The 18767-nt window shown below is 41.1% G+C and overlaps 1 protein-coding gene across 5 annotated transcripts in view; it reads right to left on the bottom strand.

Annotated features, from left to right (window-relative positions):
- Positions 1–18767, bottom strand: part of MAD1L1 (mitotic arrest deficient 1 like 1) — a 378641-nt gene that overhangs the window by 215659 nt on the left and 144215 nt on the right. For all 5 annotated transcript variants that reach the window (XM_072878170.1, XM_072878171.1, XM_072878172.1 and 2 more), the window contains one exon: positions 2137–2277. In XM_072878170.1, coding sequence (XP_072734271.1) covers positions 2137–2277 — 141 coding nt within the window. The remainder of the gene's footprint in view (positions 1–2136; positions 2278–18767) is intronic.

Raw genomic sequence — 18767 nt, 5'->3', positions numbered from 1 at the left:
CCCAGGATGCCCCGACCCTTCTGCCATATTGACTTAAACGTGTTGCAGTTCCCTTTTTCCTTCCCTTCCCAGCCCTCCCCGTCAGAGACTGTTTCTCCCACATCTCAGAAACCACTGAGGCTCCAAGGTGCCTCATTCCTGCTGTCTCCTCTGTTTGTGAGATGAGTCATGCAGGTGTCAACATTTCTAAAATTTGTACAGAGGCTCAGCAGAGCTGGGAGGGTACAGAGCATTATGTTAGAAGTTATTAATAGCTGCTATCGACCAGTTCTTTGATCTACGGGCAGTTGATTACAGCTGCTGCTCCTGATGGTGAGGCACCAGGAGTCCTGCCTGTACCTCAATTTCCCTTTCCAGTTTTCAGATTTTTTAACAGAACAAAAAACTTTCCCCCAAAATTTCAAAATAGGTGGGATTCAACAGTCAACACTGCAGTCAAAAAGGCAAACACAATCAAGTGAAGTGTAAAATTTTACTTTACGTGGGGAACATCAGGCCTTGAATCCTGCTTCTAGCAAAGTCTTTGAAAGGCTTAGAGGTTGACATTACACAAAACAAACCTCCAGAGAACACAGCTCCTTTCTGAAATTTTCCATGTAGCCCTTAATCCATACCCATGAAAACAAACTTAGAATTTGTTCCCTGTAAATAATTAGAAGGGTGTAGCAATTGGTTCCCACACTATTCCATGCTTTCACCTGAAGAAGAAAAGGTAATTTGCTATTGCCCAAAGACACCATGCCCATTTGCCCTATTCAGTGAAACAATTTGGGAAGTCTCCCTCCAACAACCCAGAGCCACTGTTGGAAACAACTAAGAAAAGAGGATAAAATAGCCACCTATCACTTTATGTCAGTGTTCTCTAATCCTGCTCTGTCTGGTGGTAAGCAATATGGTGATCAAAAGACAACATAGAGAAACATTCCGAGACAGACAAATTCAGGCAAATTTCCCTTTCATCTGATATTACCAGCTAACTTCTCTATCAGCTTGCCCAAAACTTCACAGAATTCCTTTTCTGAGAAACAGAGATGAAGTGGATCTATACCGTCATACTGATCTATACCACACTATACTGCTCTGCTTGCTAAGGCTTTAAAGATCATTGGAGCCAGTATTGCCTGACTTAAGTCCCCACCTATCAACACAAGAAAAGAGCATTTTTAAGGATGCCAGAAGCAACAAAGAGGTTTGTGCACAGTGGGACAATCCACTCTACGGCTTGAACATGACCCCGAGGAGTACCAATTTCTACAAGTTTTACGCCATTTGAATTATGGCATCTATAAATCTATATGATGGTGGAACTAGGCATGAAGAAAGGAAAACTCACATACTTATGAATGTTGTAAAGCCTATGTAATAAAACTGCCAAGCTTTAAGATCACAGACATATTCTAAGTATTTCAACTCATGACCATAAAGCCCATTCCACTATGACAAAGTACAACAGAGAAGAGGGGAACTATTTGGCAAATGCATGTTAACATTTACCTCACTGCAATCACATTTCAGATTACAAATTTTCAAAAAGAGAACTAAAAATAATATAAAAATTCCTTCAAGAAATACTTCTATCCTTGGAAAGAATGTTTTTTCTTAGAGAAAAAGCTAGTAAAAAGCATTTAATAGAGTTACTAGTATTCTGGTGTTTTCAGGCCCAATGCCAAGAAGTGAAGAATTAACAGCAGACACATACTTTACTTCTTCAACCCTTAGAGTAAAGCTCTTATAAACACACTCACACTGTGTACAGAAGAGCCTTGCTACACATGTGATGTAGTGAATGACTGCGACTAGACCACAGAGAAGACACCATACCTGCTACACTGCATTACCCCTTCACTTCCCCTTTATACAGCCCTTTAACCTGCAGGGACTAGTTGTCACTCCAGCCATGCAGTACAGCTACGCCTAACACAAAGCGGACTCATCACACCCAAAGATGATAATTCTTGGCTTCTGCCAGCTTTGAGTCCAGAATAATAACTTGTGGTTCTTATTGATCCTGGAATTTCAACGTCTGAATTTTGCAAATCTGTCTTCTGTGAGAGCAGATCACATCACTAGGTAATTCAATCTTAAAGGTCTCAACTACTTCACCCCTGGAGTTAGAGCACGATGCTGCTTTCTTACCTCCAGCTCGGTGTTATGGGCATGCAGCTTCTGCACCATCTCCTCAGCCTCACGCATACGCCGGTTCAGCTGGGGTGAGTGCTCCGAAGGGGTCAGCTCGCTGTCGTACGACTCCAGAATTGCTCGCATCCCATCACGCTCCTGTCAGGAAGAACAGAAAGCACCTTCAGGGATAAAGCCCCTGACCTCCTCTCCGAGGAGAGGGTTCCATTGTTCTTTTACACAGGAAAGAAACCCTGATGGATATATACTTGTCTTCATATCAGCATCAAGCCACAGATGAACACACAGTTCTAATAAAATAAATGTTGCTGCTCTGAAAACTGAAAAATTAGATTGTCTTGTATATATAAAACCACATATCTCTTGCAGGAAAGCAGCATGCATACAATCTAACAAGCAGATGGCAACTGAAAACAGAGCCTGCCTTCTTTTTGGAGACATTATTCTGATTCAACATGGCTGAATGAGTTTCTTCAGCAAAATATTTAGTGTAGTACTTGACAATTTCCCTGACAAAGAGTGCCAGCAATGAACGAACAGAATTGTCACAACAGAAATGAAACAGATTTGACAACGGACAAAGTGGCTGAGAGCAAATATTCTCTAAATGGTATGTGACTTATCACTCATTAAACACTGCAACAACTCACTGTTTCTAATAAATATTTTTTTCAGAGGTTAGTATGTCACAGACAATGTGTTTGGCTCACTTTGCTCTTTGCTGGCAATTATAACCAAGCATTTGCAGAGAAAGACAAAAAGAAGGATCCCTCTCCCCTCCCTGAGGGCATTCACACTCCCAAGTGTAAAGCTTGGGCTGAAAGCTAAAGGTAAAACTTCATGTGGGCCCCTGGTTGAAGAATTTCCTAATGCATTCCCAACTTCAGACAGCACCTAAGGCCCACCTCCAAGGTATTGATGGAGAAGAAGAATGGGGACTAAAGGCTGAAAATTTCAAAAAAAAGTCAGGTGTGTTTTAAGGAGATTACCGTTTACAGTGCAATATGCGTACAGGGATTAGCCAGCTGATGAAGTGTTTTATCTTTGGACTGCATGGAAGAACCTTCATGTTTGTGCGGCTACAGAACAGGGCCAAAGAAGCACAGGCCCCCGGCATAAATCCAAAGAGCAAAAACTCCCAGGAAATCTGACAGTGCTGCCTCCCTTTCACTGCTGAAGTTTGCTACCTCGCCCTGTCACAGAAATGCACAAGCACTCTGGACAAACCAGTTCTCTCGTGAATTCTGCCACCACAAACATCCAAAATATTATTAGAAGATCACTCAGCTTTATAGCTGTGCAGTTCATATCCAGACCAGGCCACTGCCACTACACTGAACCTGGAGCACTTCATAAACCCAGCTTGGCCATGCTGAAATACTTCACTGGGATCCTGCTCTCTTGGGGAGATCAGGGTAGGAAAAATTGCCAGGGTAGGAAAAACGTCCTCTTCCCCCACCCCCAAATGAAAAAGGCTGCATTTCAGAGAGTGAAGGTGATGCTAACCGCTCAGCCGAGCAAGCCTGTACACAAAGGTTATCTGCTCCTTCAAAATCTAAAGGTCAAAGACTGAACGGGGATAGCAAGTGTGCGCGTGGGGAAAGGAAGGAAGATCCAAATTCAAGGTGTGAAAATAAGACGAGGGGCACTGCCGGAGGTACAGTGTGTGTTCAGAGCATGTCACGGACTGAAAGGTCAGCCAAGATGGTTGGGTTGGTCAGCAGGTAAAAGGACCCCAAGACCAAAGGACAGCCTGAGGCTACAGGAACTGAGTTAATAAAATAATAAAGAAAAACAGGTTTTAACATAAATAGTACTGGAAGCTATTACTAGTTCCTTGCTCAGGCCTGACTGAAGAGAAATATTTTTCCAAGAAAATAACAGTTTTGCCATAGCTTAGAAAGAATTATTCATCTGACAGACATATGAAAGGAAATACTTCCATGTTACTGCAGAAGAAGAAAACCCAAACCCAGTACACCACACCTGCCTTCTTTAGCAGAAAGGCAGCAGTACAGGGTCGCTCCATCCTCCTCCTCCTCCAACGTACACACACATCACCCAGTCTGTCCAGTGCACTCTCCATAAGGCAAACTGCTTTTGCTCAGGAGATGAGTTTCATTCCCCATTTATTGCAGAATCATTGTCTAGAGCACAGAAGAGTACGCAATGACAGCTTTTAGCAAAGGTATTGGTTTGATCCTTGCGTGTTGTTGCAATTAGATCTGCAATTACAGCATCCTCTCTCTTTCTCTGTACTCCTAGCTGCTCCGCTATCCTGATTTTGTACTAAGCATCTTTCATCGATGTGATAATTTAACACTGCAATGTCCTCTCCATTACAGCAGGGCAGTCCCAAAATCCTTAGCATTTTTTCCAGAGCAAACAGGACCCCCAACAATTCCCATCACACTTGGCTTCCAGTTAACTGCTGAATATTAGGTCATTCGAGTCATCCCCAGCAAGATCCTAGCAGTTCCCCGAGCTGTTCAGCTGCAAGGAAGACAAAATTCTGCTTTCATGTTAGGATGGGAAAACTGCATGGGAGCAGGACATCCCTACAGGCTGTCTTTCCCCTAAAATCAACTACAGACCTTGCCCTTCAAAGCCTCTCTCTTAAAGGAAGAGTAAACTTCTCAAGAAAAAACACACACAGTAAACACAAAACAAGCTTTATTGGAAAAAAAAGGTGCTGAAAAGCTGAAATAAAGGGCGGTACAATTAAACACTTGATCCTGGAGTTTAGTTCTCCTCTTTAATTATTTCTAAATACTAATACTGTAATGAAATCAATTCTCAGCCTCCAACAAGTGGTCCCCAGCTCCATTTTTTAAATTTCTCCCCATCAAGAGCACTTACCAAAAGCTTTTCCCTCCCTCCTAAAGATCTTGTTAGTCTGGCAGGAAACTGAAGTTCTTGTTGAGAAGCCCTCTGTCTAAAAAGATTCTCTAAAATGTAATCCTAATTTAGTAATTGCTGCAATATCTCCTCATCCCACATGACAGGATATTCCCCAAGCCCCATCAAAAACCTCCCCAGGGACTTTCAGATGCCCCTTCTAACCTTTTTCCAGCACCTCTGCTTTCCTGCTTTCTATCAAGAGAGTATTCGTTAGAATTACTAAAAAGTGGTTCCTCTGGGAATTTCCAAAATTTATCCAGCACGAGGCATCTCTGCTAACTCACCATGGACCTTACACTGGCACACTTCCAGGTGCTCTTTACCTTGACCAGTTTCAAATCAACACCAGAACAGAAATGCAGCTTACTCTAAACATGCCCTAAAAGCAGAATAATTGGTTTTGATGTTCATTATAAACCTAGGAAATTAATGCCCCACAGCAAACTCTGGTGCTGCAGCTTGCAGCTGTGTTTGAAAAAGAGGAAGGATAGTGAGTTTTTCAAAGGTTGAACAGTTTCCCTTCCTTCTGCCAGCAACAGCCAATTCACCAAACGAATGTGTCTCCTACTATCGCATAAGTAACTAAAAAGAAAACATGTCTTATAATCTTAACCACAAAATAGAGCTAATCCCATGAAAATCTGCTACAGGATGACACCTTTGCAAAATGCCATCCCCAAGATCAAGCTTCTCTCCAGTCCTCCCACCAGCTCCTCTATTCCCTCTATGTAAAGCCAAAATTCAACCCGGCTGGCGAGTAGCTTGAAGCTAAGCAAAAGGTTCTTTCCCCAGCATTCACACACCAGAGGGCTACCAGAGTGGTTTAGAAACAGCGGTAATATAAGCGGGCTCCTCCAGGACTTTTGGGTTAATTTTAGGGAAAGACCTGAGAACTGTTCACATAAGCACCATCATCATCATCATCCCTACCAACAACCCCCACGTCACTGAAGTAGTGCTACAGCACAACTCCAAGGGCAGCCCACGGCTTCAAATATATGCATACTGAGGAGTACAAGAGCGATTCCCAGCTGTGTATTGGAAGCAACTGAAGAGTAAAATATAGCCAAAAAAAGCCATCTGACCTTATATACATACATATAAACTCAGGCCCTATTCCTGTTGATGCTCGTTAGCCCCTCCTCAAACATACATACACACAATTCACCACAGAGTTTCTAATTAGTTGAAGAAAAGAAAAATCAATAAGAAAGAAATTAAAGTTACAAATCTAACTGAAGTCAGTCACATACCCAGGGAAAATTTGTTCCTGGGGTAAAGTTTATCTAGTGTCATAATTTTATTGAAATCCTATATCTTCCTATTGACTTTTATCGTTTCAAGCTGGATGCCAGAGTTATCATTATTAGAGTCTCAGTGTTGCTTGAAGGCCCGAGGTTTGGGTGTTGTTTTTTTTTTTTTCCTTTTATAAACAAGCTGTAATTGTCTGGTTTATTGATCAATAAATCTTTCAACTGCCTCTCTTCACCCGGCTTCTGTTCTGGTAAGTCTCCTGCAGCATTCTCTGAAAGAAAATATAGGGTGGTTGTTTTTTAAAGAACAGATTGTTTTGTCATTAGCAATGAAAGAGCAGGAATTGTGCCGGTCGGTTCCAATAATGGCTTTTTAATGACAGATTCTACTCACAGTAAAATCTGCTTTATTTCCACACGAGTGAACTTCAACTATTAATCCACAACCCAAACGCACAGCTCGCTCTCTCACTTCTACATGGGTTAGAGCCTGGCAGAGGAGACAGACTTTGTGAAGTGGAATCATAATGATATTTCCCACTCGGTGTTTTTTTGACGGTACAGAAATATTCCTGTTCCTAGTGTTAGATAAGCTTTTTGTTTAATTAATGATAATTTTTGGAGAATGTTAATAGACTGCTTCATTATAGGAAATCAGTGGCAAGATTTCCCCCTCCTCTTCCTCTCCAGACTCCTAACTCCAAATTAGTCGTAATAAGAGAAAATTTCGAGACTGAAGAAAGAATATGGAGCTTCAACATCAAACAGATGCTATTTGCAATCAGGTGTAATTTAGCTAACTATTCCTTGTAAAAACACAAATAAAAGAGAAAGACGACTGTGCACAGAGGTCTATGCTTTCTTGCTTTAAGCTATACAAATACATGCACAGAAAGAGGGAGATGGTAACTGGGGCTTGACCAGATGTTTAACATTAGTAAAATTAGCAGTGTGAGGTATGGGAACGTAAGCCAAAATACAGACAAATAACTGAAAGAATACTTAAATTTATTAGATATATCAGGATATATCTAAATATATAAAATATATAAATATATCAGGACCTATTGGCAAAATATATCCTTAAGATACTTCAAAAATTAGTCACAGTAATCTCTGCTCCACGAGCAACTATCTTTGATGAACTCACGAATGGCAGGACAGGCCCTAAAAACAGGACAGTGGAACAGATCCAACCTTTTAAGAGAAGGATGGACAAGGAGATACAGACTCTGGCAATTATAAATTACTTCAACATTTTGGTATCTCATAAAATACTTGAAGAAAACATTAACAATCAAATTGCAAGCAGCTAGAGAAGAATTAGGGACAAGAAACAATCAACTGAGCCTTAATATGAATAATATCAAACCAGTCTAATTTCCTTCTTTGACAGGTAACTTGTCTACTGAATAAAGGCAAACAAAAAATGTGATAAATCTCAACTTCAGTGATGTGTTTATCAAAGACGAGGATTACAATTCAACAACATCTCTGTAATTTAGAGAAATGAATTTGTATCAAGGTGATGAAATTCATGAAAGCAAAGCACAGAGCCCCGCACGTTGTGTAGCAACACAGACACCAGGTACCATTAATAGGCTGCAGCATCAGTTGGCATCAACCCATTCTCAAATGATGATGGGTGGTACCTCACCTGAAACACGTGCATCCCACTTCAAGCTCACTGGGATACGGGCAGCTGCCTTATACACCACGAAAAAGCATTAGCTGGGAAACGTGCACGGGGCTACTGACAATTAACAGGTTCTGCCCCAATCTGATGGCTGGAGGAATTGATAAAGAACTGACACATTGTTAAGCCTTACTTTGTAATTAGGTTTCTCTCTTCAAAGATTATGTTCACATCCCATTGCCTTATGGAAAATGGCGGGGGGGGGGAAGTCAAAACAAAGCGACAACAAGACCCAAGAAACAGGGGCCTGAAGGCAGAGCTGTGGCTAAAGGCACATTTGGTCAGACTTTGCTATTACGGGAACGCGTCTAAGGGAGCTACATCCCCTCAGCTCCTGACCCTCTTGGAGCACTGCTAACAAGAGCTACTTGAGTCCTCCAAAACAGCCAAAAAAAACCCCCAAGAGTCCTACGCCAAACAAAACCAGCAAAAATTAAAATTACCAGAAACTTTTCAAATCCTCCTTGTCTACAAGCAGCATCTACTATCACCAGAGGGCAAACTGTCCCCCCTTCCTCTTACCACCCTTAACTTTTGTACTAATCATCTTTAAGCCAAAATTTTCTATTCCCAAACCTCCAAATAGCTTCCTTCTCAGCTACAGCCATTTCCCAACATTTCTCTCTGTGGCTGACCTATTTTCACATTACTTTGCAAATTAGAACTGACTGCAGACACATATGTATATACACACCATTGACTTTCTACTCAAGACCTCAATTAAAACAGCATTTACAAAAAAGCCCGTTAACTCCATAAAAATAAAAACATCCAGCAGATTTCACTACCCTTGCACTGACAAGAACAGTTTTTCAAAATATTCTTACCTCTTGAATGTGACTTTCTGTATATCAACCCTCTGCTTGCATTCTTGCCCCTCAAGACAATATAAGGCTGTTGCAGGCGTCTAAATATGGATTTAACCTATAAAGCCGCCCTTCAGATGCATTGTGCCCTACAACCAAGGCTTCTCCAACAAAAATAAAATATTTATTCTTTATAAGTACAAGTACCTCCATCCACGTCTAACCTGAATAGGCGGGAGAGAGGCCAGAGAGACTGCTGTACGCTGTAACCACACAGCAAAACAGGAATTAAGCATCCCTATCTCTCCCATCATCTCTGATGGTTTTCATCACTTTTTCTGATACTCTCATAACAGAGCCATTTTCTTCCTAGGAAAGGTACCGCATCATTAAGGTTGAACACCAATTTTCCACCCAAGGTTGGAAGTCTGGAGAAAGCCACCAGGGGAAACTGCTGTGAGAAGAGGACACAACCAGGCAGAGAGCCTGAGAAAGATGATCAGAGGCTAATTTTAGGTACCAGAACAAGGCATTCAGAGACACTCTTAGCTTCCCAACCATCATTTTGTAAATTTTGGAGAGACTCTGCAATCGGACTGCTCTTTTAGCAAACATTCAGCAGGCAGCTTTGAATGTACACCTACAAACACCTGTGTATCTTACATGCTCTTAAATTCCATTAGTTTTTCTCCAGATTTATAGTTCTTCCTTTGTAGCTCTTGCCCCTCACCTCCAACGCTTCTCTACAGAGGGCTCAGCTTGCCTTATATCCTGGCAATGGACCAGAGCAAATAAATCCACTGTAACTCTTTTAATCTGTCTCTGATAAATCCCCTGCTTACTATCTTCAGGAAAATTGTGCATGGTCTCTAAAAGCCTCATTTTGCTTATAGCGCATACATATGCCAGCTGACAAGCAATCATACAACTGACACTGCAGCAAACTAAATATTATCTGACTAAAATACCCCGGGGTCCTCCAGCTTCAGAGTGAGTTTAACATGTTTAGTTATGTTTCCTAACCTCCTGCTACTGTGAAATAATTTTATGATTTTTCTTCATTTAACTCTCTTCTACTGGAACGCTCACCACTGCCTACCTCTAGCACAAGCTTGTTCTTCTATCTCAGTGTATTTCTCATCTCTTCATCCAAAAATCCTCCTCTTTCTACCATTTCTCTTAGCCCCGCTGCTCAAGCAGTGGCAATCTTGCACAAGTGTGAAGCTGCCTTATTCACCTGCCTCAGCACAGGGCCACTCTCCATCTGACACTGGTATCTGACACCATGTGCACAGTTCACATTCAAAAAAACAGTCATTTAAAAAAAAAATATTTAATACCATACCTTCTTCAACCTAGGCACTAGATTACCATTGCTGGGAGAGGGAAGGCGTACAACTGACAAGGAAATGCATTCATCCTTACTTACTGGCAATAGAAAACTAATATTTTATTCATCTATTAAAATTAAAAAAAAAAAAAAAAGAAAAAGAAAAAGTCTTATTCAGCCCTGAAAAGAAAGTTTTTGTGAAGGTGCAACAGATTCTTCTATTTTGCCAGTATCTACAGCACATAAAAATTCAGCCCTATGTTCATTCCTTACCCTCGGATTTCTTTTTCCTCCTGCCTACTAAGTAACCCAGATATTGTCCTCTAAATCTCTTAACAGACAGTTTCCTGCAGTTTTAACCGCTTAGATATCATTAACTTGGGAGAAAAGTAAACTGAACTGTGCTCTAAGCCAGTGCAGTTATCTCTGCAAAAATAAAGGAGGAGGAATCGCACCACCATTCGGGCTCTGTTCCTGGGGTATTCAGGCTAAAACTGAACTGAAGCAAGGTGGCAAATCTCTCGCATCAGATTTTGAGAGGACAGAAAAATCAGAGACCTGAGTTCACCCGATCAGCTCAACACAGCACATTCCATTGAACTTGAAAAGTAATTTCTTGGTCCCCTTACGATGTGTCAACAACTCTAGAAATGTGGCAGCTGTGGCTTTTTGAAAGAGGCAAAGAAAAAGGGGTTTTAGCTAATGCTTCAGAATATACATCACCTGACTGCTTTATTAGAAAACATTAATAATTTCCCATATTTTACTTAATTCATAAATCATTCCCTCTACTACCTCCAGGGTATAAAAGATCAGTGACTTCAGTAAGAGCTTCAGAAATTATACATCAAGTTATCTCCTAGGTCACCCATAGCATATCTGTGGTGCCCTTAAAGGATTCTCATGGGCAGAGCAGACACAGGTCCTTGCCCTCGCAGCTCAGTGACGCATCCTTAGGAAGAGGACACAGCGCAGAGAAGGCTGAAATGTCTGGCTGCATAGCTGCTGCCATGGGACTGTCTCAGGCAAGCAAGTTAAGTAACATGCACCTTAACACACGTGAAGCCTACAGACACCCACAGCACCTACGCTGCAAATCATCACATCATGTCTGATCAAATTTGCAAACCATAGGGGTGCATGCATCTATACAAAAGGCCTTTCTGCCCACTATACGTTGGGGTTAAAATGTTTGCACTTATCTATAACAACTGCTGGAATCTTCCTTCAATTACTGTCCCGTAACTACTAGGGAACTGCCCAGGAGCCCCCAGTATTCATAGATCCACCCTGATGCAGAATACAGAGGATAAAAAAACCCAAACAGCCCACACATACAATACCACATCCAGTGCCTGCCCAGCACTGATGCTCAAGCTGTTCACCAAAAACCATAAAGTATTTCGTTAAGTACAGGAGGCACAGTGTGCAACTTCCATACTACATAAGCCATCCATAAGGCAAAAGAATACACAAACATACCTTTCTTGAAATAATAATAACCATAAAGGGTCATTTCCCACCCAAGCCTTGCTCCCCACAGTAAGACTGGGCTAGCTTAAGGGACAGCTTGTTTTATCACACCCAATAATTTATCTAGGGCAAAGCAATAATAAGCCATTACGTTGAACTAAGATTTACTTGGATATGGTCAAAATACTAATTTCACATTACACAACACGTTTCACATTACCCACATGATGTGGGTTACATGCTTTAACTTGTACCCTTTGAAAATGTGAATGAACAATCATTTTAACACTTTGAGTATATAAGCCAACTAAAAAGGTTAAAACACAAACTGCACCAAACACCACCTCCTTGGCTTTTTTTTTTTAAGATCAGTTTATTCTCTCAACCCAGAGCACAGTTCAGACAACACCCACACAACATGTCTCATTAGCCTGATCAGGAGGCATCTTCAGGGTTTGCTCTCAGACAGCAAGTAAACACCATGAAGCTCAGCTACTCTTTAACCTTGTGAACTGCACTTCTGAAAGAGTTTTCTGCATTTAAAAAAGAAAATGTGCCACCTCGGCGCTCTGGATTGCAGCTTCAGGAGCAGAGGTTTGTCATATGCTGGCACTCGAACCCCATATAAATGTCAGTGCAGGCTGGCAGAGACGACCACAAACGGTGTTCTTCCATTAACCCTCCTGCACCTGGGATCCCGTTCCTCTTGAGACCCAGATGCAGTGAAGAACAAAATCAGATGCTTAAGAGCCAGGTACAAGGACCATATCAGGCAGGTACAAAATTATGGTGCTTTACCACCATTCCAGTCGCACCTTCACTTTGGGCTTCTCAAATCCAAAAAAAGACGTTTAATAAATACTTCTGAAAAACAAGCTCCCATTGACAACTCCTCCGGATATTTTTATTGGTCATATAAATACCCAGTCTCTTTCTGAACCCTGATAAATTCCTCATCTTGACAGTTTTCTGATGGAAATGAATCCCATTGCTTTTTTCATTGCTTGAAAATGTATTTTCTTTTATCAGTTTTTAATTTACCACCTTTCAGCTTCATTGAACACCTTTGTTCTTACATTGCACACAGACAGGGAAAACAACAGCTCCCAAACAACTTCTCTAAACCATTCATTCATTAGACTGCGCTTTCAACTTGTCACCTCTTATTCAACTACTTTTTAAGGTAAACAAGTCCAATCGTCAGTTTTCCAGCATAACTCCTTTCCCAGTCTTTCACACTCTCATCACCCATTTCTGACTGCTGCTCTCATTCTGCAGATCCGTAGCTGAAGTGGGTTGACGAGGAATAAATGAAGAGAAACAGTGAAGATGCACCGCAAGTCACTGGTCCCTTCCCCACCTCTCTCTGTGAGTACAGGCACACCCTCACCCAGCTCCTGGCTGCCTAAAGAGCTCATGATCCCGACGTCTGCTGCCCATCAAACTCTTTCACATACAGGTTACCCACAGACCCCACTCCACCAGCATGTCCCTGTGCATGAGGACCCTCGAAGTGCTCATTACCAACTACGCAGGTTGGCACCTACTGCTCAACAACTTCAGAGGGCTCGGCCCATCATCAGAGAAGCAGGACAAGATGCTCTTCCAAAAGCTGCTGAGCCAGGGGATGGCAAAAACCCAGCAATTTGCAGTTTGGGAACACAGCAGGCAATAACCTCCTTTCTATTCTCTGCTAGGTGTGGCTGAGAAGATAAGAGGATGCATGTCTACGCTTAAGAACCAACCTCCAGCCCTTGTGACAACAGCCCACATACACAGATCTCCTCAAATTTTAAACATTTCAGAAATGAAACTATTACCCTAAAATAGCCTACAAGTTAGCAGACCTAATATTAATATTAGCTGCCACTCAGTGAACACTTCCCTTTTACAGTGTCACCAGAGTGCTGGTTAATTCACGCAGACAAAACGACGTTCCTTTCTTTGTTCTCCCTCTACTGCCTCTGCAATATTAAGTCAACAAAATCTTTCCTCAAAACTGCACTGACATCAAGAACGTTATGCTCAAACCATTAGACAAAACGTGACGCACTGAAGTCATGCTTCATTAAAAACAAGTGGAAAAATCAGTTTACCAGAAGAAAAACGTTATTTAGGAAATATATTCATCACATACATCTGAAAGAGCATGATGATTAAATGTATAAACCCAAAACATTCAACAGTCTTTTAATTAATATTTGACCACAAAATTATGCACAGTCCTATGTATTTACATTTTATTTTCAACAAAACCACATAGCAATAAAGAGCAGAACCACAGTATCAAAAAATCTACTTTCTTGCAAACTAAAACTATTGTTTGGCTTTCATACTAATGACCTACCATGTACCATAGAACAAAATGGACTATCAGGTTTTCTACTTCCTGGCACAACTTCAAAGCGAGTAGAATATGGTCTAATCACAGAAATGATTGTCAAAAGAAAAGACCAGTAACAGAGGGAAGAAGTCTCTCCCTGCCATGTAACATCACGGAAAGAGCTGGTAAGTAGCAGACAGTTAATGATGAAGATGAACTCCTACTTCTATAACGCAATGTGCCCACGATGCAGAACTTTCTGGATAACTCAAGTTGAAATTTAGCCTTTCCTACATTCCACATGAGAAAGTAAATCCAAAGGCCACTCAGTCCACCATCGGCAGAACTGCAGAATATTTAATTTGCAATCACGAAAGTCCTCAAGAAGACAAAAAGGTGAGAACAGATGCACTCGCACAGCGATATTTAAGCATGCAACACTCAGCACTAAGTTTGTCCCATCTCTGGAAAAAAGTCTGTTGTTACGTGTCAGGAAATACCATCAGAGCCATTTTTATTGTTATTCTAAGTTTTTAAAAAAACAAGTTTAAAATGAAGTCACATATCTGTTGCTTTATTTGGTTCTTCTGCTTCCATTTGTGAAATACTATTGTATTATTTAATAAAATGCCTTTCTAAGTGCCTTACAATAAACCTGGCCAGCACTCTCCTGACTTAGTAGAATCTTTCTCAAATACAGCTTTATCTTACCAACGAATGCTATACGAGATGATGCCATTTTCAGTATAGTCTGTTATCAGGAATAGACAGACTCAGACTTGGACACCGGTTGAGGTTTGAAAGTTGCTCTGGAGATTGGCTACCCCAACCTCCTCAGCTCTCCTGGATCCCCCTTATTTCCAGGACCATATTCCATGGGATTCTTCTGAGCAGGTTCAGCAACAGATCAAACTCTTGCTCTCCTGAAGTCCAGGGCTGAGATCCTGCTATTTGCCTTGTTCCCTTCTCTCAGGAGTAATTTGAAATTGCTTTAACAGCATCCTTACCATCCATTTTAGGCTGTTCAAAAAAGCCTAGCAACGTAAAGCAAGCAACATAAAATCACTTGATACCACAAGCACAAGAAAAAGTTGGTTTAGAGATTAAGGGAAGACAAAAGGTAACAAGAACAAATCATTCAGCTAGAATTTATGACCACTTCACAATCCCTCTCCTCAACTTATTCCAAAAAGCTGTTCCTATTTCACCTGCAAGTATTATTTTTCAGACTTGTCCCTATTATTTCACCTCCCATAACAACATACATGAACTCTACCACATTAAAAGAAAGCACAACTACTGTATCGTCTTTGTCAGTGCAGCCTCAAAAATGCTACCCATGATTACTAATTCACTAGGACTCTTCAGCCTATTGAGGGTAAGAACAGAAGCACCCAAAAAGCAGCAAGTGATAAGTTTCTGCCTCTCTTCCTGTGCACATCAAGGATGCTAAACACACACACAAACAAAATCAACAATCAAGGCTATGCAAAAGACTTCTTGTGCAAAACACCTGCCTCAAGTTCATGGAAGAAGTAGTGCAAATTGTACAGCATAAGTCAAATCTTTTCAACTTTTTCCCTGAATCAAATTAGTTACTAATGAAACGGTTTATGATTAATACTCACTTAAGTCAAGAAGTAAATTGGGGAAAAAGCTATTAGTTGAACATGAGCAAATCAGATTGGCTCCAGATATACATAATAAAATGTGTATATGTGAAGAAAATACTGTTGCTGTATCTTTAGAAATCTTCAACTTCTGAACACACTCTGTATTAGATCATCACATAATATCCTCTACTGGCACTTCTGAAACATGATGCAGAAGGTACAAGCAGTTGATGTACCTGCAAAATACAGATGTACCTTCTAATGATCTAAATAAGCGGTTTCACAAAGGCATGTATCTCACTAACCACATACACAGGGCTCCAACAGAGAGCTCCATTCAGAGAAATATTGATCCCATCCATCTCAGGTTCTCTTCCCGAGACCAGGCTGGCTCACAGGCTCTGTCATTTGGATTTCCCCCTCAGTCCAAGGCAGCAGGACACCCAGGAGCTATGGTCATGGAGGGAGGAGAGGGCAAAGCACAGTGCATCGGTCCTGTCTGTACTCTGAGCTCCTGGGGCAGAGCGCTGGAAGAACGAGCAGAACAGAAAATATCTGCTAGAAATGAACTCCTAAGCCTATAAGCACAATACTAGGCAAAAATTTATTACCTTTTCCTCTAGAGCAGTCTTTTACATATTTGAAGATACCTTCCTCCGCAGGATTCGCTACTGTAATTCTGCACTCTTTCCTCTTACTTTTTACCATTTCTCTAGATAGTTCATAAATATACATTTGTCTTCAGAAACTGAGAGGAACCACTGTAGTATCTCACACACAATCATCCAGACCTGACCGGAAGGAGAGTCAGGAATGAATGAGATGGGAATTAAGAACAAGAAATCACTTTGTAATTGAAAATTCAGGGCCAGCCACATGAAAAGTGCAGGAGACTCATAGAGCCACACTAAAAATCAAAGCAGAGAAGAAATGTCTGTGGTCCAATGCTGGCTCAGGGCCCAAACTTTACGGATATTCTGAACTGCACATCCCATGGGTTACCCATTGTACCTAATTTTAACACCTATCCCTAGAAGCTTTGAATTTAAAAAAAAGCATGGTACTAATCGAAACCCGCTACTCATCAAGGCGGTGGCATAGATAGTGTAAAATCTGTTTCTTCAGAGGACACAGAATGGAAACTGTAATTGTATTTAAGTTTCGAATGTGTGGAAAAGGAAGGAAGGAAAAAAAAACTACTATCAGTTCCAACATGTATGAAGGAGGAAGACATGAAAAGAATAAATAGCTTGAAAACTAGGGAGCTCTGAAGCTGTCATCTCAGAAGAAAAAGAAAAAAAAAACTGTACACAAAATTCTAAAAACTTCAGAGGAACACATGCTAATAAAAGAATTTATCTCCAGCTGAAGTTTGTGTGCTTCTAAAAGAACGTACCTATTCAAACATCTTTTTCTTTATCAACAGTTTAATACTATGAACAAAAAAAGAGCAGCATAACAAATGAACTTTTTAGAGAGAGCTTCTCCCGGCCTCCTCCTGTGGTACCAAAAGGCAAACAGCTGCTCACTTTCTGCATCACACGCACCCTTCTCACACTGGCACACTAACGGGTTTTCTGACAAGGCAAACTCTAATATTAGATGCCGCTCTTATTAGCTCAGATCAGAGAGTGTGCTGTTAAACCCTGCAGGTATCACGCTCTGCAGAGGTTGCTCTCTTTATTTCACAAATCATATGTAATTGTCTCTTTAATATCAGCCACTGAATTGAGTTGAACACTATCATTCTTCTCTAAATTCAACATTCGTGCACTTCAAACATATATATTTCATACTTAAAGAATACTTTTTACAATAAAAATACTTCAAAAGCTTAGAATTAAAGTTATTAGACAATTCAACCCACTGATACAAACAGCGAAGAGAAAAGCAAAAAGCCACTCCTCCCATGCTCCAAACAGCAATTTCTTTTTCACTAGCCACATGGAGAAACAGGGGGTCTCTAAAGTGGTTTTCAATTCTTATGTTAGCATGAATGGTATGTGATTGATATGCCTGTTATTTGTAACACCATAGGAGCATGTTATAAATAACTTCGTGTTATTTATAGGTGTTGTGTTGTTTTGCACAGCAGCGGGGCCTGCGAGACATGGCATCCCACAGCAAACGCCGGCTGCAAGGAAAGTTTTTCTGTAACGTTTGCACAAACTTAAGCACGTGGGTGACCTTTGCTAGGAATTGCTGGAGGCTGGCAGAAACCACGGCACCGGGGACGGGCACACGCCTGCGCGGGCATCGCACGCACGGGGCTCAGCAAGTGCAAATAGGTGAGAACCTCACAGGCGCGGTGGGAGACTGGAAACAAATACAAGCTGGGCTGATTTCTGCGTTCAACGTTAAGAAAATTCCTGTGGTCTCTACTGTGTCTGTTACCAGGACACTTTAAACAGCCGCGAGACTGCTGACCAAGAAATGACAGCCTGGCTGTGCTGAGTGGTTAAAGCAATCATTAAGCACTTGCTCAGTGTGGACCTGGAGCTCACTGAAAGGGGAGGACAGTTACTCATCACTAATGCTTACTTTCACACCGCTCTCCTACTAAGCTTGCTAACAGTCTAGCATGCTAACGGATATTCAGGAATTAATTTTTTTCCTTTCTTCTCATCTACAGTCTTACCCTCTATGTCAGAACCGATTTAATTACTGCTAAATCATCTCCAACAATGGATGCCAAGTCTAGCCTTTAATTTCTTCAAGAGGTGTGATTTTACCCCTTAGTTTCTCCTGCTTTTTCACTTACTGCGGGAATTAGTTAAACTGCATTTCTCCAATTTGCTTTTTAAATGGAAAAGATTACTGCCAAGAGGAGCAAGTTTCATATTTCCCTGCCACTTGCAGACGACATTAGTCTCTTCCTTCTTCATACCTACTGAAACAATGCTGTCTCCTGGCACGTCAACTTTAAAAAGTAAATGCAATTGAAGTTTTCACCATGCAGCTCATAAAGAAAGATATCAGCACATTAGAATTGATTCCTCTTCTGATCTCACCGGTTAACAAAAATAATTGAATTTGGTACCCTTTTTAACATATTCACATATTCCTTTACAGTTCCGAGTTGAACATACTCCCTGCTTTTGTCCTTGGTCTTGTTTTCCAAAACTTTTATCTTTAGTTCGCCTATCCAGCACAAGCAAGAGACTCTCCAGTCTGGGGAAAACTGGAGCAGAGACAATTAAGACAGGAGAGAAGCAGGAGGAAAAATGCAGTAT

Source organism: Ciconia boyciana, chromosome 13, assembly GCF_034638445.1.
Source record: "Ciconia boyciana chromosome 13, ASM3463844v1, whole genome shotgun sequence".
In the NCBI taxonomy this organism is placed as follows: domain Eukaryota; kingdom Metazoa; phylum Chordata; class Aves; order Ciconiiformes; family Ciconiidae; genus Ciconia; species Ciconia boyciana.
This window is presented reverse-complemented; position numbering and strand designations above follow the sequence as displayed.